General features: G+C 46.2%; 1 protein-coding gene across 1 annotated transcript in view; it reads left to right on the top strand.

Annotated features, from left to right (window-relative positions):
• The first annotated feature begins 6503 nt into the window (after positions 1-6503).
• Positions 6504-22715, top strand: part of RUS5 (root UVB sensitive protein (Protein of unknown function, DUF647)) — a 108310-nt gene continuing 92098 nt past the window's right edge. The window contains exon 1 of the mRNA XM_086528250.1: positions 6504-6743. Within this exon, the coding sequence (XP_086384376.1) occupies positions 6589-6743 (155 nt within the window). The 5' untranslated portion in view covers positions 6504-6588. The remainder of the gene's footprint in view (positions 6744-22715) is intronic.

Here is a 22715-nt window from a genome sequence, read left to right as displayed (position 1 = left end):
TCCCTCTGCTACTCCTACGCTCCGGGGCACGGTTGAGATGCTTTCTCCTAGCACCATTACTACATAGCTCCGCCATCAATAGAGCTATTTGTCTCCTACATTGCATACTTTGTCCAACACTATTTGTCCCATTGTGCACCTAAGGTTTTCATCCTTCCATCACCACCACTCCTACAGAAAGAAAGCGGAGATAAGTATGCATGTGTTTAAGCATATAGAAGACATGGCTGTACGCGGTGATAGTATCAAACGGGCAAAGGTGGCATTAGCAAACACATTACACATTGTGCAGAGCGAGAAGATGGTGAGAGCACAAAAGTGGTGTACATAGGGCAAGGCAAGACGCTTACAATAGGAAATTAAAGGATAGGGTTCTCGGATAAGGTACTTCACACGAGCCATGTATATTTTGGAGATGAGCAACGCCACTTTGGGAAGTTGAGGCACATAATTAAACACGCAACAACTTGAGGATCTGAGCCCAAATAAAAATGGGGGCCCCGCGCCACTGTTGGTCAATAGCCACATGTTGTTGGAGAGATAGGACACTAACTGGTGATAGGAATGAGGGGGCACTAGGGGGAGCTCTCGCCATCTCTTCTTCTCCCTCTCTACTCTCCAAAGTCTTTGAAGCCAATCGTAGGCACTATTTGTTGTCATCTGGTATCGAAATCCCGAGCGCCGTAAACTTATTATATAGATTATATAGATATATGTATATTACATTATATAGATATATATATTATTATATAGATTGTGCTTCTCTATGCCGTTCCTCAACTTTGGCCTACCTCACCTAGCTATTGGGTACTTGTTGAAAGGTGTGTGTGTTACTTTTATAGATCATGTCGTCGTAGATAAGTTTACACTTAGTTCACACTTAGTTCACACACCAAATTTGGTGTGGTGCACATACCCTCCCAAGTTCACCAAGCTCACAAGTGACGAGGAGGGCTCGTGCGCTCTTAAGTACCACATTGGAGGGATTCACTTCGTTTTTGTGCTACTTTGAGCCGCTCCAAATGCTTCGTGGGACGCAGCTCTAAGCCTGAGAACCTCGTTCTTTGGATATGATGGCAAGTGCCCTTGGCAACACTACCCCATGATGTTGTTCTCACCCCCGACCATGCAAGCATGTTTCCATTGCCATTCATGGCCCCAACTATTCAAGGGAGCCACATGTCTACATGTGCAAGCACGAATTTTGAGGGACGAGGTGTCAAAAAACATTTTTCATTGGTGTGATACAACCAGAACAAGTGGTTCCTAGATCACTTAAAGCAATGATGAGTAGATGACCATTTGCTTCCCTATGAAAGCCCAAGAGGCCACTGACAACTAACAATTGAAAACGCCCAAGACGTCAAGAGCCTGAGAGGGTCTCTCTCTCTCTCTCTCTCTCTCTCTCTCTCTCTCTCTCTCTCTCTCTCTCTCTCTCTCTCTCTCTTTGTCCGAATGCAGTTGCTATTGACGTTGTGAAAAGGCTACACCATGGAGCATCTATTGATGTTGTGACAAGGGTGCACCATGGAGTAGCACTAAACCTATAATGGAGATCCATTTCACGCTCTCCGCATGGCCACATGGGAGAAGGCTGCGATGGACCCCAAGAGCCTGCGAGGTGATAGTGGCTATTGAATGAGCCGAAAGCGATGATAGCCATCTACGTGCATGCCAAGAGTGATGGGCACAGAGCTGAAGCGTTGGCACTGATTTGATAAATGGGCAGAGGGGTGTCAACCCACTAGGTGGAATCCTCTCTCTCTCTCTCTCTCTCTCTCTCTCTCACACACACACACACACACACACACACACACACACACACACACACACACACACACACACACACACACACACACACACACAAAAGGTGGAATCAATCAAGGGGTTGCTATAGTAGCTTCCATGCCCAAGCTCACTAGCCTGCTCAATGCTTAGGCTTGACTTTGACTCTATTCGCATGTGTTGACTAGCGCCTTTGCGGCAGATCACCTATGCAATTCGTGCACCACTCGCCTGAATGCAATCACCAATAGGGTCCCTTGTCTTGCTGCCCATTGCTCATCCCTCCACATCTCCGTCATGTAGCACTCCCCTGTCTGCCTGTTCTTGCTTGCCGTCCTCGAGTTGCCCTGCATTGCCGCCACCTATTGGACCACCTATGACCTATGATAACGCCCCGCATTCCACCTTCGGCCCTTCATTTTATAGCTCACCACTGGTCGCCTCAGTAAGCCCCAATTGCCACTCACTCTTCCACCTCCAACTCTTTCCCATACCCTGTTGGTCATGGTCACTGCCACATTAGCGAGAACAATAGAATCCTTGGTCATGTATTTTTTAATTATAAAATAAATATATTTCTCCTGGGCCTATAACCCATTGGCACCCTACAATGTAGCAAGTGCATCGTAATGCTGAGAGAGAGAGAGAGAGAGAGAGAGAGAGAGAGAGAGAGAGAGAGAGAGAGAGAGAGAGAGAGAGAGAGAGAGAGAGAGAGAGAGAGAGAGAGAGAGAGAGAGAGAGAGAGAGAGAGAGAGAGAGAGAGAGAGAGAGAGAGAGAGAGAGAGAGAGAGACTCTGCCATGCACCCCACATGCTACTTAAACGTCTATTCTTTAGCTAGCTTGGGCATGTGCAATTTTGATAGAGGGTAGAACGTCATATGAATTTGGTGTGGGTTGTAGCCTATGAGCAGAGGAAGGTGAACATGTAGGAGGTTTGCGAACAACAAGCGAAGAGACAGTAGGGGGGCGGAGAGAGGGAGAGAGAGAGAGAGAGAGAGAGAGAGAGAGAGAGAGAGAGAGAGAGAGAGAGAGAGAGAGAGAGAGAGGGAGGGAGGGAGAGAGGTAGGATGTAACATTTAATGGCCTAAAAACTTGTGTGTAGCAAAAATTATCATGAACATAGTGGGCATTCCATTAGAATAGATTCCTAATGAGAATGACAAGAGTGCTTGGGTGAAGAGAGCAACAAAAAGCATAACACCTAGTTAGATAGCATGAACAATACTTTCAAAAGAGAGAGAAATTAAGCTATTGACAACAGTTGAGGACTGGATTTTCATGGAGCCGGTCCCCCCTCCAAAAGGCTTTGTATTATGGTTTCTCCCATCAAGAGAGACATTGTACAATACAATTCTTTGTGTTCCTTCAAGACTAGCTAGTGCAATGAAGATGAAAGCTTCATGCACTAAGCAAAACACTTAGCAAACACAACATCAATTATCCCCGGTCTCAGACCCAAGACCTCACACACCTTCAAAGATGGTGAGAGCTAGCAGGGTATGAAAGTAGATTGAGAGGAAGAAGGAGTATCTTACGAGAAAGATGTACATCTCCTCACATAATCACTCATATTAGCATAGCTTAGCTTAGTAATTAGCATGGTAGAGGAGATGAGCATGCATTGAAGCTTGGCTCTTGGTTGGATTTGCATCACAAAGCCAAGAGTTGTTGGTGTAGGCCTCCCTTCTCACAAGCTTGGAGTAGGTGGTAAGCTTTTCATTAAAGCTTGAGAAGGAGAGAGAGTCTTCTTTACTTCACACATGAGATTGTGTGAGTGTGTGTGTGATAATGCCTTGCAAAAATCAGCCCCCTCTCTCTCTTGGTCGACCCCTCTTGCTATTTGCTCATGCTCTACCCTCATTGGACCTCCCAGGCCTAGCCAATGGTAATTAAGCAGTATAAGTGATAGCCTTCTGACATGTGTCCCCCTTTCCCCTTTTGTGAGAGCTTTAGGTAATTTAATAATTCAACTAAACTCTCATTGGACCCCTTTGCCTCCTGGCCAATAGGAATCAGGCAAGCCATTGGGCTGCTGAATGCTCATTGGATCCCATGGGAGACTGTCCAATAGTCTTCTAGAGGACTTAATTCTCATTGGTTCTTTTATTAAGTGTTTTTAAATTAATTAAAACTAGATTTACTCTAGCCTAATTCTCATTGGTCCACCTCCAAGGCCATCCAATAGGAATTGGGTACACCTTGTGGGCATCTGGGCTAGGGAGCTGACATATGTCCCTCATTCCCTTTGTGTAAAGGGAGCTTGTGTGTGTGTGTGTGTGTGTGTGTGTGTGTGGCTTTCTCTCTCATCCCCTACAAGAAAGGCTCGCCCCCTCCTAAGTAGGGATGTTGAAAGACTTTTTTGGACACACACAAAGCATCCAATTCCCCTATGGTTGACCTTTGGACACAACCTTTGAATTTTGGAACCTTAGCATTTTGGAAGTCTTAATGGGCTGAACCTTAGGGTCTTTTTAGCCCATTGTTGCACATGGCTCTTTTGCAGATGCCCCCCCCCCCCTTTGGATCCTTATTTTCCCTCCTTTGGATCCCTATTGTGGCCGGTCTGCTAGCTTAACCAATATTCTAGCTTTTTCTCCCCTGGCACTTCCCCATATTAAATGATCAGTTTAACATGAGAAAATCATTTAGGAGAATTAGATATTGATTATTATGACATAGAATTTAGATGGTCTCCATGGCTTTTGTGTAAGGAAGCCGCTAATGTAGGATTAAGATGGTCTCCATGGCTTTTGTGTAGGGAAGCCGATAAGGTAGAGATGGTCTTCATGGATTTTGTGTAGGAAAGTCGCCTTGTCGCATGAGGCAAAATTGCAAAACATTCGACGCAAAAATTATAGATAAATTATATCTTTGGAATTTGCATGCAATGTCCAGAAACAACTAGGTCTAGTGGAGTCCCACCAATGAATTTTTAAACTTACCACTCCAAAATCTAAATTTGGAAGGTGGGAAAATTTGCAAAATTTTGAGATATAAGTGGTGCAAATATGCCAAAATCAATGTACTCGCAAATAGACTTGCATTGTTACACATGGTAAATAATTGTATTATGTGGGTCGGCTATGGGTCATTAAGGAGAGAGGTGGAAGCACTCCCCTCTTTGAAGTCTGACGCTTTTCTTGCCTCGCTTACAACCAGGGCTAATTTAATAAGAAATAGAGCCCTACTGCTCTCTCTCTCTCTCTCTCTCTCTCTCTCTCTCTCTCTCTCTCTCTCTCTGTCCAAGTGTCCGCTAGGGCTTCCTTTCCTATATTGGCTATGAGTCTCCAATGTCCCCTCGCATTTCATTTACAGGTGGGTGTCTCCTCAACCTTTAGCGAGGCAGCGAGTCATAATGGCATAGGGAGACACAAGAAATAGCCAGCAAAGAGGCAACCAAGTGTGTGTGTGTGTGTGTGTGTGTGTGTGTGTGTGTGTGTGTGAGAGAGAGAGAGAGAGAGAGAGAGAGAGAGAGAGAGAGAGAGAGAGAGAGAGAGAGAGAGAGAGAGCTCTCCTTGCCCAAGTCCTTGCTCCAAGAGTAGCCAGAAACGTGTTTCAGGCTGTAGGGAGACAAAAGGGATAGCCATGAGCCTGTCGACGTAGGCGAAAGGTAGAATTAAGAGGGTCTCCATGACTTTTGTACAAAGATTCTGCTCTGCCACGTGAGGCAAAACTACAAAACCTTGGGTGAAATTTAGAAATAAATTGTGTCTTTGGAGTTTGCACATAGTGGCCAGAAAAAACCTCGGTTTAGTGTAATCCCACAAATGAATTTTTAAGTTTACCTCGCTAAAATTTAATTTTGGAATGTGGAAAAGTTAAAATTTTTTAAGATGTAAGTGGTGCACATGTGCCAAAATTAATGTATTTTCTGTAAGTAATTTTGGGTAAACTCTATGTGTGGACCAACAAAATCTTGGCATGCAGGCACATGACATGCGTGACATGATGTGTGTGGGGCATAGCCTAGGCGGCGCTCTGGCCACACTGTGTGCCAAGTGGTATCGAGAGGCAGCCTTCATCGACAACAATCTAAGTTGTCACATTGTGAACAAGCGTGATGTGGTGCCCTACATGCCAAAGCTATTGACATACCTGGTCTTTGCCTCGGCCTACAAGCATGTGGCCCAACCCAATTACCTATACGAGGACGCGCTTGACCAAGTGTCTCCCACCTGGAAGATTGACATCCCAACGAGCTCAACTTGGGCTTTTATGATATAAGGGTGGGTTCAGACTAGGCGGCGGAAGAGAAATGCAAAGGGGTGTGGATGCTCGATGGCGAAATCTGATTGGTTTGAGTTGAGGCAGTCTTCCGCCGGGCCCTCCATTTTTCTTCCAACCCCCCCCGGAAGAGTTGATGGCCTCTCTCAGCCCCCTTCACTTTTTCGCTTTTCCTCCTCCACGCTGTTCACACTAGGCGGCGGCAAATTTGCAAAGGAAGGTTTCTTTTGCCGGTAGAGTCTGAACCCAGCCTAAGAACCCAGCCTAAGACAAGTTCTTATATAGCCTCCACAAATGCGATGCTTCAAAATGTGGGCTTACTAGCTAACCATTGAGAGATAATTCCGGCCATTCTATAGCAGCCATTGACATACGCGGTGGGTCACGCGAGCTGAGAAACCTTGGTAGCCACGTGTGCGCCTAAGACGCGCGGACTTTGCTCGTGCTATTATGACTATAGCAGCCATTGACATACGCGGCGGGTCACGCGAGCTGAGAAACCTTGGTAGCCACGTGTGCGCCTAAGACGTGCGGACTTTGCTGGTGCTATTAAGACTATCCTCTCTTGCAACGGAACCATGGAGCTCAACTCCTGCGGAGGCCTCGCTTTCGATGCACCAATTTCGTTTGGAGGCCGCTTAGTCTTACCCCGCACAAGACGAGTCAGAAGCCTACTTCCAGCTCGCTCAAACCAAGAGACACCATCGCACACTACTGATTCAGAGATTGACAGGTTGGTTTTCGAGCATTATTTCCGAAATGTCTTGCATCTTTGGATATATGCATATGTATCCACACAAGTCTAGCAGGCTAGTATACGGCCCATACAAGCATTCCTACCGGTTTAAGCACTCAGCAATCTACATTCTTGCTAGGGGTAGCAGAATCTCGTAAGCTGCAAAGACAAAAATGCCTTTCATTAACAACATCATGAAGTTCTAATTTAAGCCCTTTCTTTCAGTGAAAGTTATGCATCTCATGTTAATTTGCCAATTTATAGCGTATCTATCTATTTAGTCATTTTATGTTTTTGACTCAAGTATATAAGACCCAGGGCTATTTAGTATCCCATATGGCCAAATTCATTGGAGCAATCTCAAGCTTCGCTTATCTCTCTCTCTCTCTCTCTCTCTCTCTCTCTCTCTCTCTCTCGTGCATGTCTGGTGCTGTGAGAGAGTGTCTGACATCTATGCTTCTAGATTGTGCTATGCTTCCACAATCTCTCTCTATCCTCTCTGTCTCTTACTCTCGTGCACGGCTTATACCACGTCTACGCTTCCGACGTTGTATTGGAGTATAGAAGAGCGCTTGGGGCTATCACCCATACAGTCGGATTGATTGAAGCCTATGTTGCGTGAAACGTTTCCAAACTAGAAACTTGGACTTGCATATAAGAACATGAAATGGAAACCTCCAAGACAAGGAAAGGTTGGGGGTATACCCAATTGAGAGTAGCCAAGCATACAAAAATCAACAACTACATTAAGAAAAATATTTTAACAAGATTTGCATAAACACATGAATGGGGAAAAAACTAGCTTTCATAATCCACATAAGCCAAAACCAAACAACTTGACACCTAGAGCCTCCTAGCATCATGGTTTCATTAAGAATCAATCCAAATAGATCAATACATTATGTACAAAACAATTTATGTAGCTTCTGCTTCACAAAAATCAATATCCATTTTTATCAAGAGTGTATACACATCCTCCAAGATTTGTCTTTCTTATGCACAAGTAGCATTGGTGAAAACAAAGGTGAAGAACTTGGTTGGATCAAGCTCTTTTCCATTAAGTCGTTGACTTGGCTTGTGACTTCTTCTTGTTAAGCTCTACTCACTTTGTACGGTGGTAGGTTCGGAGGGGACCGGGGTACTCCTTGGAATCAAGTGGATGTTGAGATCTTCTGGCCCCTTTGCAGCTCACTCGCCAAGTAAGCTCTCTAAGAAACAATTCACATGAGATTGAAGGAAATTGAGACGCTCGAACTGTAACCTTGACAAAGTTGAATCCTCAGATTCACTCATTGGTTTGACAAAGATTGAGTAAGCAAAAAGAGTTGGTTTCGTTAATTTGGAAATGGCAGACGTCGATACAATAGGGACTAACTAGCCCTTAAGTTTTACATTTAGGACCACATGTGTGTCTTTACTGTCCTTTAATAGGAGTTTCCCAGCTGTTGAATCCTCAAGATTTACTCTCAAATGAGCCGTCATCTCTAGATATGAAGTTTCTCTTGGCCTTATTGTCGAAGAAGATCAAGGCCTCCTAATCTTGTACCCTACTCCATTGTATAGCTCGATACTCTCGTTCTCGTGATCCTTGGGTGTCCCATGAAATCAACTACTAGTCTTGCCTTTGTCTTTTCCTTCGTTGTAGCTTGCACTTCTACAACTTTTGATGTCTTCGGCTTGTCTAGCTTTCCTTCTTTCTTTGGACTCTTTGTCTAAACGTGCTCGACCTCACCGCAACCATGAAACTTTTTCTGCGTGAAGAACTCTACCTGCTGCTCGGCAGTCATATAAGAAACAATGGTTTTCTTTTGTAGTCCTAACTTTTTCCCCTTCTTCTTCCCTTTGGAAGTCTCTGCTTGTACTGACTTGGATGTTGGGAGCACCCATGTGCAAAGTCAAGGAGTCTACAAGCAAAGGATAGCCATCCAAAGCATGGTCCATAAAGTGTAAGATGATTTAGGACTTCTGCTGCTCCAGACAGTAGTTTTGTAGCTTGTGGTAAGCGACAACAATATCGCTGTATATGTTCTTTTAGTGAGACCTTCGTGAAAGAAGATTTAGGTAGGAAAGTATCCCAAAATCTCTAGTTGTAATGCGGACGTGTGTCGCTCTCTATCATCCTAAGCGGTTCCAAGCCATCAATACCTTGGCTTCATACTTTGGTGTTAACTACAATTATGAAAAGAGCCTTTTGAGCCCCACCTAATTGCGAGGTGCCTGCCCGTGCAAAAAAAGTGATGACCACCAAGTCTGTGCATTGTCACTGGTTTTCTCCGTCAATTAGCGGGTACTCCTTTGTTTCAACACACACAACACAGACAAATGAAATTTTATATTAACGTCTTCAAAAGGCGAAAGTGACCTATGAGACCAAAAAGTTGCAAAATGGTGAATCTGATACAATGTCTGAGTACCAAAGACTATGGGGTACTAAATTGCTGTAACATCCTAAATTGTAGAAGTGAGCTAAGCAGCTAATTGGAACTGTGCAAGGTATGAATAAGAGTTGATACAACGAGTGAGGGTTGATACAATGAGTGATACAATCTCAACGGAGGTGAGTGGATAATGGGTGGGGTGTGTGATCATAGGATATTTCTCATCGATCGCTGGTGGATCTCATCATTATCCTCCATAGTGAGTACTGTGAGTAAGTGTTGGACGAATGATCCGGATCCTCTGATGCAACCTCTGTCAATGCTGTGAGGGCGCCCTCGCAATTGTGGGAGTGTGGATCTCCATAGCTCAATCAAGGTGCTTCTAGTGTGGGTGAGATATGAGCTTTGTGTTGTGACCACTCCTCTTCTAGTTGTCCATTGGCTGGTCAGAAATGTGCAATCTGCCTTTGAGAGTGGCTCTCCGCTCATCTCCTCAGCATGCTCTCTTTATGTCTGCGTAGCTCGAGAAAAAACAGTGCAAGACATCTCTGATTGTGGTATCTATCATGGGACGGGCACCATGTGCCAACGGAAAAGAATAGACTGAACAACTTTAAGCACTTCAAATAACAACTGAACTGAAAGAGATGCACGACACGAGATGGGGAGTGGGGGAGTTTCACCCCAAGAGAGCACTGGCCCCAAACGTTGGCGCCCCTTTCGGTATTTCTTTATATTGCTTGAACTTAGTATAACACTGGTACTTCATCCTCTGCACCTCTACGCGGGAGCTTGCCAGAGAATGAACCCTTGGCTCATATATAAAGGCCCTTGGCTTATGAAAAGCAGTTACATGAAAAACATCAAACTCTAAAAGCATCATCTGCCCATAAGGTGGCACTGAAAGTCATCCAGCGCAAATTACGAAAATCCGTACAAGTGCCACGTCAGCACAATCAGCGTAAAATGTGGAATTCCGTATTGTCTGCCACGTCAGCAATCCAAGGCAAATTGCGGGCTGTCTGTACAGCTCACGTCATTGGTTCTCCACGCAAGTCTTCTAGGTGCTTTATTTTAATGCCTTTAGTCACTTGGGCCCTATTGGACGGGGTCCACCATAACGTGGTGAGAACTCTTCTTTAAGAATAGGCCTCTTGGCAAGACTTCACAAGTTGGTAAAACTTCTTGTGTCGCTTCTACTTCTTCAGTTGCTTCTTCTTAGGGTTTAGGCCCCTTGGTTGGGATCTGCAGGATGGCTCCGTTCTTTCGTTGCTTGACACGTAAGAAGTTTTTGACATCCTGTTACAAACTGCTGATGTCAAGTCAGTGAAGAGCAGAGCCAACCTTCAAATCACGGCCAAGGGGCCTAAACCCTAAGAAGAACAAGCAACAACAGAAGAAGAAGTCCTACCGACACGTCCGATGGGGCCCAAGAGACATCAAGTAATTAAAATAAAGCAGGACCCACACACACACATCGCTCAGATTTTTCGTTGACTGCTGACGTGGTAGAACTGTATGGATTTCGCAAAATGCACTGACAATGCTGACGTGGCAGATTTCGCAAAACGCGTTGACAGTGTTGACGTGGCAGATTTCGCAAAACGCGCTGACAATGCTGACGTGGCAGTTGTACGGACTTTTGCAAAACGCGCTGGCAGATTTTTGGGCATTGCTTTTGGACCAGATGCTTTTGAGTTTGAAGGCTTTTCATGTAAATTGCTTTTGGGCCTAGGGCTTTTAATATGAGGCCATGGGCTCATTCTCTGGCATGCTTCCTGGAGAAGGTGCAAAGTCTCGAGTATCGGCTTATACTGTGTTGATGCAATATAAAGAAATACCGAAAGGGGCGCCAAGGTTTGGGGCCAATACTCTCTGGGGTGGAATTCCGCCACTCCGTGTCGCGTGTCGTCTCTCTCTCTCTCTCCCAGTTCAGTTGTTATTGAAGTGCTAAAAGTCTGTTCAATCTGTTCTTTTCTATTGGCACGTGGTGCCTGTCTTATGACGACGCTTCCAAATGTCCACTGGACTTTTATTTGAAGTATGTTCGGGTCCCGACTCCGGACTAATAAGCCACTCACACCCTTCATACATCGCGCATCGGGCGCGCTCCAGTCTTCAGCGCTCATGTCTTAGGGTATAAGCCAAAAAGATCACTTGCAAGAGAAGAATCCAAGATTTCTTTTGAGTCGCTGTTTTTCTCAAAACCAGTGCCATGCAGTGAGTGGATGTCTATAGCTACCAATCCGTACACTCAAAGGAGTTGGCAAGCTTTCAAGAAAATTTTTGCCCGAAGTTATATGGTTTCTGACGTCTTCTTTGAGAGTGCAACTTCTGGCAGAGTGGGGTATCCTGAAATGCTTGCCATGGAAACCCTTGCAGATTATATCTTGAAATTTCTCGACATCTCTTAGTAGGTGTCTCTTTTCGAGTTAAATCCTTGGAGGTCCAGTGTGATTGCTATGTCTTCGGACTACCATCAACGCCACGAGAACACTATCTGTCCAAGATCTGTGGACCGTGCTATGGTCGGCTACGACCTTATGAAAGGAATATAACCCTAATTTTTGGTGTAGGTTTCAGGATGGAAAGTCAGTCGACTTTTCGAGCTCCGCTAATGTCGAGATTGCTTTTTAAGTTTGAATTTTGTTTGAGAATCTTTTTGAGAACTTGTTTGGTGATTGTGTTTGAAATGGATGGTATCTGTCTTGAACATGTCTTGGTGCACTGCTTTCAATAATTGGTGATTTTACTCATGATTGGAGTAGTGAGAAGTGCCGTTTGGTATTGTTTGAACCTCGGAACGACGCAGACGGGATGTCTCGGGAGCGTTTCGTTGCATGCTAGAAAATTTGCGAATGACGTAGACGGGATGTCTGGGGAGCGTTTGGTTGTATGCTTGAAAAATATTGTTGTTGTGACTCCCCGCCCGGACCTGGATGGTTATGCGGAGGAGTACCAAGGAGTCTGAGCAATGGTTACTCTCAGCACCTCCAAACGACGCAGGCTGCGGTCTGGGGGGTGTTTGGTTGTAAAAGTCTCCTGGCCCGGACCTTTTTAGGTTATGCGGGAGGAGTGATGAGGGGAGTCATTGAATATCTCCCAGCCCGGGCTATGCGGGAGGAGTGTTCATCGGCGACTTTATGTTTCTATGTCTTGTAACATGCATATGTGAGCATCTGTGTTGCATTGTGATGTGCCAACTATTCCTATTTGGATGAGATTGCCTGGGTATGTAATTTTACTGCATCAAGACACCTGTGGAAGATCAATGCGGTCTGGGTGTGATGGATAATTTTACTACGCCGGAATATCAAGAGTTCCGATCTGGACGAAAGGAGAAGCCAACTCCTTGATCAAAAGAGCCGAAAGGAGACGCCAACTCCTTGATCAAAAGAGCCGAAAGGAGAAGCCAACTCCTTAACCAAAAAAAAAAAGAGCGAACTGATTGTCCCTCGGAAATTTTTGAGCTAACTTGAGTTGTTTTGCATATATGTTGTAATCGCGGACGATTACTTTCTTTCAAGAAGGGGGGATGTCACAAACTGTTGACGTGTCAAGTCAGTGAAGAGCAGAGCCAACCTTTAGATCACGGCCGAGGGGCCTAAACCCTAAGAAGAACAATCAACAACAGAAGAAGTAGAAGTCCTACCAACTTATGGGACCCCGTCTGATGGGGCCCAAGAGACATCAAGGAATTAAAATAAAGCAGGACCCACACACACATAGGCCGGATTTTTTACTGATTGTTGACTTGGCAGAACTGTACGGATTTCCGTAAAACGTGCTGACAGTGTTGACGTGGCAGTTGTATGGATTTTCGCAAAACGCGCTGGTAGATTTTTGGGCATTGCTTCTGGACCAGATGCTTTTGAGTTTGAAGGCTTTTCATGTAAACTGCTTTTGGGCCTAGGGCCTTTAAATATGAGGCCATGGGCTCATTCTTTGGCATGCTTCCTGGAGAAGGTGCATTCTTTGGCATGCTTCCTGGAGAAGGTGCAGAGTCTCGAGTACCACCTTGTACTGTGTTGATGCAATATAAAGAAATAGTGAAAGGGGCCCAAGGTTTGGAGCCAGTTCTCTCTAGGGTGGAATTCCGCCACTTCCGTGTCACGTGTCGTCTCTCTCTCCCAGTTCAGTTGTTATTGAAGTGCTAAAAGTCTGTTTTGTATGCTCTTTTCTGTTGGCACGTGGTGCCCGTCTTGTGACATATCCCCCCTTTGTGAAAGAAAGTAATCGTCCGCGATTACAACATATCTGCAAAACAACTCAAGTTAGCTAAAAATTTCCAAGGGCCATTCCCAGGGACATTCCGAGGGACAATCAATTTTCTCATTCCAAATTAGAGCTCGTCATATCTTGGGTCATTGGCTTTTCAAAAATTTTATCCAATAAGGAGTATATTTTCATTCCATATCGGAGTTACTTGATATTTTGTTGTAGCAAAATTAGCCATCACACCCAGATTGCGCTGATCTCCAAAAGGTGACTTGATGCACTAAAATTACATACCCAGGCAATTTCATCCAATTAGGAATATATTCAGTGGTTGGCACATCACAATGCAACATAAGTGCTCATATATGCATGTTTCAAGACACAATGAACAACGCCACTGGGCACTCCCCCGAGATGGTCTGCGGTATGAAGCTACTCAATGACTACCTCATCACTCCCCCCCGCAAATAACCTAGAAAGGTCCGGGCCATGACCTCAGAGGACTGATACAATCAAACGCTCCCGAGACCGCAACCTGCGTCGTTTGGAGGTTTCAAGCATACAACCAAATGCTCCCCAGACATCCCGTTTGTGTCGTTTGGAGGTTTTCTAGCATACAACGAAATGCTCCCTAGACATTCTGTCCGCGTCGTTCCAAGGTTTTCAAGCATAGAATGAAACGCTTCGCAGACATCCCATCTACGTCGTTCCGAGGTTTTTAAGCATACAACGAAATGCTCCCTAGACATCCCGTTTGCGTCGTTTCGAGGTTCAGACAATACCAAAACAACATTTCTCACTACTCCACCCGGGAGTAAATCACCAATCATTGAAACCAGTATTAAAGGAAGAGTTCAAATCGGCACCAAGAACATAGACAATCCATTTCAAACAAATTCCAAACAAGATCACCAAACAATCTCTCAATTAGAACTCAAAAAATCTGCTAGATCAAATTGAAAAAGCATTCCTCACATCAGTTGAGCTCGAAAGTAGACAGGGCTCCCTTCAAGAAATGTGCACCAAAATCAGTGTTAGATTTCTTCCATAAGGTTGTAGCCGACCGCAGCATGGTCCATAAGCTCTTGAATAGTCGAAACAGGCCTCAACAGACAGTCTTCCTGTGGCGGCGATGGTAGTCCCAAGACATAGCAATCACACTGGACCTCCAAGGTTATCAGCTTGAGAAGAGACACCTGTTACGAGATGTCCAAAAATTTCAAGTTGTAATTTGCTAGGGTTTTGCGTGGCAAGCATTTCAAGGTACCTCAAAGCACTTCAAATAACAACTGAACTGAAAGAGATGCACGACTTGAGACGGGGAGTGGCGGAGTTCCACCCCAAGAGAACACTAGCCCCAAACACTGACGCCCCTCTCGGTATTTCTTTATACTGCTTGAATATGAGAGAGAGAGAGAGAGAGAGAGAGAGAGAGAGAGAGAGAGAGAGAGAGAGAGAGAGAGAGAGAGTAGACCACAAACACAAGATATGGTGAAGAGGGGGCCATCAGCCCCCTCTTCCTACCATGAGTAGAAGATTCAATACACAATAACTAGGTGATGGAAGTGGGTACCCCCTTGGCCCCATAAATAGGTGCCCAAGGGGAGGTAGGGCAATGCCAGATAAAATCCTCCACGACCCAACAAGAAAAGAAATATATGAATTATGAGGGTGCATGGACAAGGTGGGTGGCCGGCCCAGAAGTGGGCGGCCGGACAATGCAGTCTAAATGCATGTATGGCTAGTGTGCCTAGGGACTACCCACTCTCTCAAGTGGGCGGTCGGCCCCAAACTCGGGTGGCCGAACAAGGTACAACCCTCTACAAATAGACTCACAAAAGTGCCAGATCACTTCTAAATCTAGAGAGATCAATTTCTTCTCCCACAAGGCAACGCTGAAGCTCCTGACGCAGTCGGCCCCTCTGACGCTGAAACTGGGGCTCACCCAGTCCCTGCATGTTCCATGAGACGATCCTCATGGGGAGCGAGAGAGAACAGATGCTGCCGCAGCAACTAAACGTGCTATCTTCGAGGCTGGCTTGGATGGAGAGTAATCCGCATCCGAGCGTCCTCTAGATAGGCGTGACTGCAAAGAGTACCTGGCCCAAGCCCAAGTAGACCGAGCCATGCGTAAAGAAACCTCCTCTGTCCAGGAGTCCTCATGAATGTGTACATAGCATGGCGGGCACTGTGTATCAGCAAAGAAGTGAACCACAATGTGTCTACATCCTGCTGCATCTGGAGGGGTCACAGCAAACTTAGCCAATGGCCACAAAGTCTGAAGCATGTCTGTAACTCCTAGGTCTCCCATGTGGTGAGAGAACTCTAGGGCCTGTGTATGGAGCCACTCCAGCAGTGAGTCGAGAGTCTACTCAGTCTGGTCCCTGCCGCACAGAGGAAAAGAGAAGCCAACCGCTGGGTCCAAGCCTCTATTCCCCTAGCTGCAAGGAACAGAACATGAACCCTGAAGCAGACTGCCTCAAGGTTTGATGAGGAGTCGCCGAGAAATTGTGTAAAGTCGTAGGCAAAAGAGTCCCATCGACGCCGAATGTCGAAGCTTGTGAGACCACGAGGGACTGTTGCAAAGGGAGACGTCAGTACCTGTAGAGGGGGTCGCAAGAAAGGCTGTCGCTCTCTCGCCAAGCGACTCGTGGCAAAGGCGTTGCCAAGAGATCTCCTAGCAGCCGGGGATGGCCCTACCCCCTGGGTCGACTGTGGAACTGGAGCGGGAGGGGGGGGTGTAGGAGCAGGGGGAGGAGAAGGGCGAGGAGGAGAGGCGGGGGGGAACTCAGGGGGAGGGGGGCTGTTGAGGGTGAAGCAGAGGTGGGGGCTGGAGCAGGGACCTCGTCCTGCTCAAGAGGACCGAATCGGTTCCCCGTGGGAACCCACTGCTGCTGGGCAGGCACCTGAGGACCACCCTGAGTGCCAGGCTGTCGCTGAGGCCCCCGTCGTCGTCGACCACGAACCTGCTGCCATCCCTCCTCCGCTGGAGCCCCAGGCTCGGAGGGTGGCTTTGCCTGTGTGCTCTGTCTCTCTGCTTGTTGTGGCTGCTGGCCAGCCCTTGCAGGTTGGGGCTAGGTCTGTGGTGTAGGTCGGGGCCTCCTCCGTGGAAAGGCCTTCGCAAGATGGCCCATCTGTCAAGTAATGAAGCATTGATTCGAGAGGCCTGAATACTCCATGCTCTTTCTAAACAAACCTCCACTCGCCCGAGGAGGGAGGATGACCTTCGGGAGAGTGTGAGTGTCCCTAACCAGAACGCGAATTGAGGGAATGCCAGCCGCCTTGGCAGCTACTGAGGCTGCCGTGCGAGGTGTCTCCAGGACAGCCCCAATCACTGAACCTATCGTGGACAAAAGTGGTAGGTACTTCCTCCGCAAACCAGGAAAGTAGACGGAGATGGGAATGTTTGCCTCCTCTACCAGAACATCTGAAGCAGGGTCAAAACCATGTCTCCACTCTCAAAAGTGGGCTTGAACTGCTCAGATGGTCAAGGGACTCATGACGATGACCTTGGATGCCATCTCGGATGTCTCAAACTCGATCTGATAGTGGCCTCGTCCGAGGATTTGAACGTCCAAGATCTTGTCCACCTTTGCGAGAAGGCGGGCCTGGAGAAGATCACACAGCTCTTCTCTGTTGGGTCTGGTGCCGAGAATCTTGCAGAGGACAGAGGTCGCCTGGAGGCGCTCCACCTCTGCTGCGAGGCTCGCGGTGAAAGAGCAAGTCGGATGGTGGGCTCAACTGGGTCGGGCGAGGGGGCCTCCGAGGAGTCCCTCTGGGGCGGAGCATGAGCCTCCATTTGTGTCTGCTGCTAAGTAGGAAAAGGGAGGGTGTGAAGACTAACGCTTGAGAACTCGGCGAGTAGAGTCCAAATGAGAGCTCCACTGCAGGGCTATACAAGGCCTTCGGGGCCCGGGGGGGGTTGTGCTAAAGGTGCCAAAGGTGGGGCGTGTGTAAATGAGGGGCAGGGTGTGTGGGGGCATGCATGCAACGAACGAAAGGGGGGAGTTCTGGCGAGCGTAGGGGGGAGGTGCGGGGTAGCGGGCTGGATAGCGCACAGGCTGGGTGCAGCACAGCAGCGCGCGGGACAGGGACATCGCGCAGGCAGGGGGCAGCGCGTGGGTGGAGGGGGGCGAGGAGAACGATGGCGAGGGGGGAAGGCAGGAGCAAGTGTGCGGGAGCAGCAACGAGCTTGTTATCGTACATCATCCTGCATACACGGTACTTTGGCCTTAGTAAGCGAGTATTTCTATTGGACATGAAAGCTTTCCTCCGAGAAGTATGTGCAAGAATGTGCGCAGTGTGAGCTTAATTAAAGCTGAACTTCAAAAGCATGCTCGACGACTCCTTTGCAAATTCCGGATGATAAATGGACTAGCATTTCTTTGTGATGCCATCTAAGTCATTGTTGACCAACTCACAAGAATGGCACAATTTAACCTATGGACAGACCGAACACACTAATCAAACAATGGAGGATATGCTTTGCGCATATGTCTCCCGTCGTCAATCTGATTGGGAACATTATTCTCCGGAGATTCAGTTTACAATTAACAGTGCTAAGCACTCGACTACTAGTTATAGCCCGTTCATGGTCATGTCGTCTCGAATCATCCTGAAACCTATGGTTAGACCGAACACACTAATCAAACAATGGAGGATATGCTTTGCGCATGTGTCCTGTCGTCAATCTGATTGGGAACATTATTCCCCAGAGATTGAGTTTACAATTAACAGTGCTAAGCACTCGATTGCTAGCTATAGCCCGTTCATGGTTATGAGCCGAAACCACTAATTGCCACTAGGCTCAAAGGCATTAAGATGCGACGCTAGGCTGTTTTCTTGCAGGACATGCAGGAAACTTGCGATGGCTAAGGAAAGCATAAACACGGCCCAAGATCGGGCTACCTTTTATGCTAGCTAGCATTGGTAACCTTGTGATCCTAAGGAGGGGATGTGGGTGTACCTTTAAGGTACCGAAGGATTCTAAATCGATCTGTACTAGTCAATGCTTGAAATTGTCTTTGCGATATTGTGGGTCATTCCGAAGATTAGTGATGTCTCCTACAAAGTGGGTCTACCTTCTAACATTACTGTCCATCCCGTGTTCCACGTTCCGCTTGAAGGAGCGATTGGGACAAGATGCACGAGCTGGTTTTATAAGCTGCATAGACATGTAGGTGGAGATGTGGACATTTTATTGGTTGAGAAGCATAAGATGGCCAAACCATTTGGCAATCTTATGTATATAGGATCTCGCACCTTTGGGAGCTTGCTCTAGGCAATATGTCTCGCACCTGTGGAGTGTGCAATGTGCATCTCTGTGGATCCATGGTAAGTGGCCTCTATTAGTCACCATGGTACTTTGGTTATTGGTAGAGCTATTTACGTCACTATACAGATTGCTACTACTTTGGTTGTCTATGCTCCTACTCATTGCGAGAACGAGCGACCTTTTGGGCAGCGCTGTCTCGTGCATTACCTATTGTGAATACTTGGGTTGTTGGAGGCAACATCAACAACATACAATTGATACATGATTAGCAAGCCTCCACCCCTCGAGTTTTGTTGTCCATAGCCCCGCATGAGCAGAATGCATGGGAGAGATTCCTCTTAGCTATACATGTAGTGATGCTTGGCACATTCCGTCCTTTGGTCACTAGCTTGGCTCACTCAAATTTCCTTGGGGGTTCCACAAAGAGGAGGGCTGTGTGCTTTTGAGCGGCTGGAAAGATTCTACATTGGTGCATGGAATGCATCCCTTGGTGGTTTCATTACTATTGGGTGGCACTCTTCTTTTTGATCATTTTCCAGTTTCGCCATGCATCTCTTTTTAGACTCCTGATGCCTCTTGGAGAAAATGCCGTATTCCAGATAGAGTGCTTACAGATGTAGAACTAGTTAGTGGATGTCGTAATCAACTTTCGGTGAGGGATCGGACGGAAACACAAAGATAACTACAATCTGCAAAACTCTGTAACACTTTATTGCTTCAAAAGAACTTGAATAACTGAGAGAGAGAGAGAGAGAGAGAGAGAGAGAGAGAGAGAGAGAGAGAGAGAGAGAGAGAGAGAGAGAGAGAGAGAGAGAGTACACGGTAGACACGAAGTGGCAGAGTTCCGCTCCTATACAACACTTGCCCCAAAGACTCGCGCCCCTTTCGGTATTTTATTATTATTGATCGCAAAGCTACTATTCCCTGATGGTCCAACTCTCCGAGACTCTTCGTCCAGATGCATCAAAAGAGTGGCCCTCAGGACACTTATAAACAGTACAAGGTATGCCCAAATAGAAGAGCCCCAAAAGCACTTGATCCAAAAGCTTTTGTTCCAAAAAGCAATTACTCATAAAAGCTAGCGCCAAAATCTGTGAGATCAGCGAGTGCAAAACGTGGATATTTGTAGAGCATGCCACTCATCATCTTCTATGCAAAGTGGTCCTCTGCTTGGTCTCTTAGTGCTTTAGGCCTCTCGGCAAGGATCTGCAAGTTCGGCGGGGTTAGGATTTTTAAGTTCTAACCCTCTTTAATCTTTAGGCCCCTCGTCCAGGTGCTATAAGTTGGTAGATCTTCTTCTTCTTTTTTTGCTAGGGAATAGGCCATTCGTCGGGATTCTCAAAACTCAATCAAGTTAGTTGAAAAATCCGAGGGTTGATCCGAAGGGTCGTTCTAAGAATCAATCAGTGTTTCTCATTCCATAACGATGCAACATAGATGATCAGAGATGCAAGTACAAGACATAAAAGAGGAAGGAAAATCTGTGCACGGCATAAAGGATTTTGGCTTTGACAAAGAGATTGGCATGGACCACCTTTCTAGGGATAGAGAGTCTGTAATTGGCCAAACAAACATAGTGATTAGATGCGTCTATGACCTCGATGTAGAAACCCTAACCCTAAAACCTGTCGCATATGCTGATTTTTTCAGTCTCCAATAGACCTGCTGGCCTTGTGCATTAGCGGTGTTTGTAGAGAGGCTGCATCGTTCACTTATAGAGAGCTTCGATGCATGTAGGTGTCGCTTTATATACCTTAGAGCTCGACTCAAAGGATCTTGCAGGAGTACCCTTGTGATACATTTTGCAGGTAGACAAGCAGAGTTGTTAGCAGAGCTTCATTCCATTCAGGAGGTGAGATCTGAGTTTTCCAATCATGCCGCGGTATCTTGCAAAGCAATTAGGATGAACGAGGATTTTTTTTGCTACACTAGAGAGTGGCTAGCCGGCTCCTCCATGAGAGCCATAAGAGATTCTCAGGATACCTTGCAGACTCATCCGAGTGCTGTTTTGGACATCGCCTTTGGTCTTTTCGAGAGGTTATTTTTTGCAAATCCAAATATTCCACCGATGCTGCAGGCTATAGAGTAGATATGGTCTCACTTACTCCTGTCAATGACAGAGGATATGTGTTTCCAGCTCATGTCTCTCTTCTCTTACAGAAAGCTGAATGATGTAGTTTGTAGTTGGGATGCATATACTTGCCGAGGGGAGGATGGGCTCACCTGAGGCTTCTTCTTGACACACTGAGATGTATTCCATGGGAGAGGTTGCCAAGATAACTTACATCTTGACATGCTTGGATCTATGTGTTCTAGCCTCATATCTTTTATTCCCAAAGGAGGGGACACTACTTATTTCTGGCAGTGGAGGCCGTTCACTTCGTTGTTTAAGATTTTGGCCAGCAAGATCAGTCCTAGATTGCACCCATTCTTATAGGATCTTATTCATGGTTCACAGATAGGATTTGCTGAGGATAGATGCATATTGGGCAATCTGTTTTATCTTTATCAGGCAGTTGAGTGGGCCAGATCTTTGGGCTACTCCTCGATTTTGAGAAGGCATATGATAGAGTTGACTAGGACTTCTTGGAGGGCACATTGCTCTGGATGGGGTTTCCGTAGGCTTGGATTAGAGGTGTTTCTGCTTTATACCTCTAAGTGACGACGACCATTGGGGGCGGCTTCATTGGACGCAAATTTGTGCTTTCTAGATTTGTGTGTCAGGGTCTCCCGCTAGCACCACACTTGTCTTTATTTATGGTAGAGGCTATATTCGTTTTCCTTAGAGTTCAGCAGCCTGCTGTCAAAGGTTTGAGCATGCCTATAGCAGAGGAGCCAGATTTGGTAGATCAAGAGTATGCCGATGATACCCTTTTGTTCTTGCAATATATGCCTGGCATTTTGGATGCGACTTGCAGATCAGTGGATGTCTATTGCTTGGATAGTGGTGCCCGCATCAACTGGCACACGTGGAATGGCATCTTGTGCGTTCTGATGATATGCCTACATGGGGGTCTTAGAGGAATTTACTTAGCACGCCTCTCTTTGGCTGGTAGAGCCCTAGTGGTTAACCAAGTTCTTCTTGCTTCGGTTTGGTTCATTGCCTTGTGTTGGATGCTTCATGCAAGAGTTATGTCTTAGCTTTGTTGAGAACTTCGTCTCGGGAGGTTTTGATTGCACTCATGAGACCAGAGCATGCGGCATATGGTCTACCATCATCCTCCTTAGGACTGAGGTGGCTTGTGTATGATTGATCCATAGATGCAGAGTTGCACACTTCTTACCAAGCTAATTGTATGAGGCTTGTTTCTTGGTGTGAGGCCAGACTTACCAGCACATTGATGGCAAAGCAGTTTGATATATATCTATGCTTTCTTGGTGTGAGGCTAGACTTACCAGCACATCAGATGGCAAAGCAGTTTGATATATGCAGGAAAGTCAACGAGAGGATAGCTAAGATAGAGGCAACTATACCTGTGCACTGGGACCAGGTGCTTCGAGGTGCTGTTGCTATTCTTGACATGTGGGCTTACTCTGATGAGAAGGGGATTCCCATTTTTGTTAAGCCCCTCCAACTACGTACTAACATGGCTCTGTGACAGGATACATCCTTTTTAGCGAGGAGATTCAAGGCCCCATATTACCACATTCTCCTTGGCAGTAGAGTAGTTGCTGCCAAGGGGACTCTGTAGGCCATGACAATAACATCTCATATGACATAAATTAAATGTTTATATATGGTGTAAACATATATTTAGGGCCCCATATTTCCACATTCACCCTGGCAGCCAGTCTGAGTAGTTGGTGCCAAGGGGACTCTATATGCCATGACAATAATATCTCATATGACATAAATTAAATGTTTATATATGTAAAAGAAGATCTCCCCCATGAGCTAGCCAAGTTGCAAATACCTCCAAAAGCTTTTTGTATCAATAGCCTATGTATAACAAGGCTTCACATTTTAATGAACGAAAATGTATTTTTCCCGAACAAGGTTGCATCCGTACGTACGTATGGAACCATTCAGTACGGTACAACCGTACCGTACATACCGTACGGTACGGTTCTGTATGGCCATATCTAAAGAATTTGGAG

The sequence above is a fragment of the Adiantum capillus-veneris genome, chromosome 14 (assembly GCF_014529385.1).
Source record: "Adiantum capillus-veneris isolate H3 chromosome 14, ASM1452938v2, whole genome shotgun sequence".
NCBI lineage: Eukaryota > Viridiplantae > Streptophyta > Polypodiopsida > Polypodiales > Pteridaceae > Adiantum > Adiantum capillus-veneris.
This window is presented reverse-complemented; position numbering and strand designations above follow the sequence as displayed.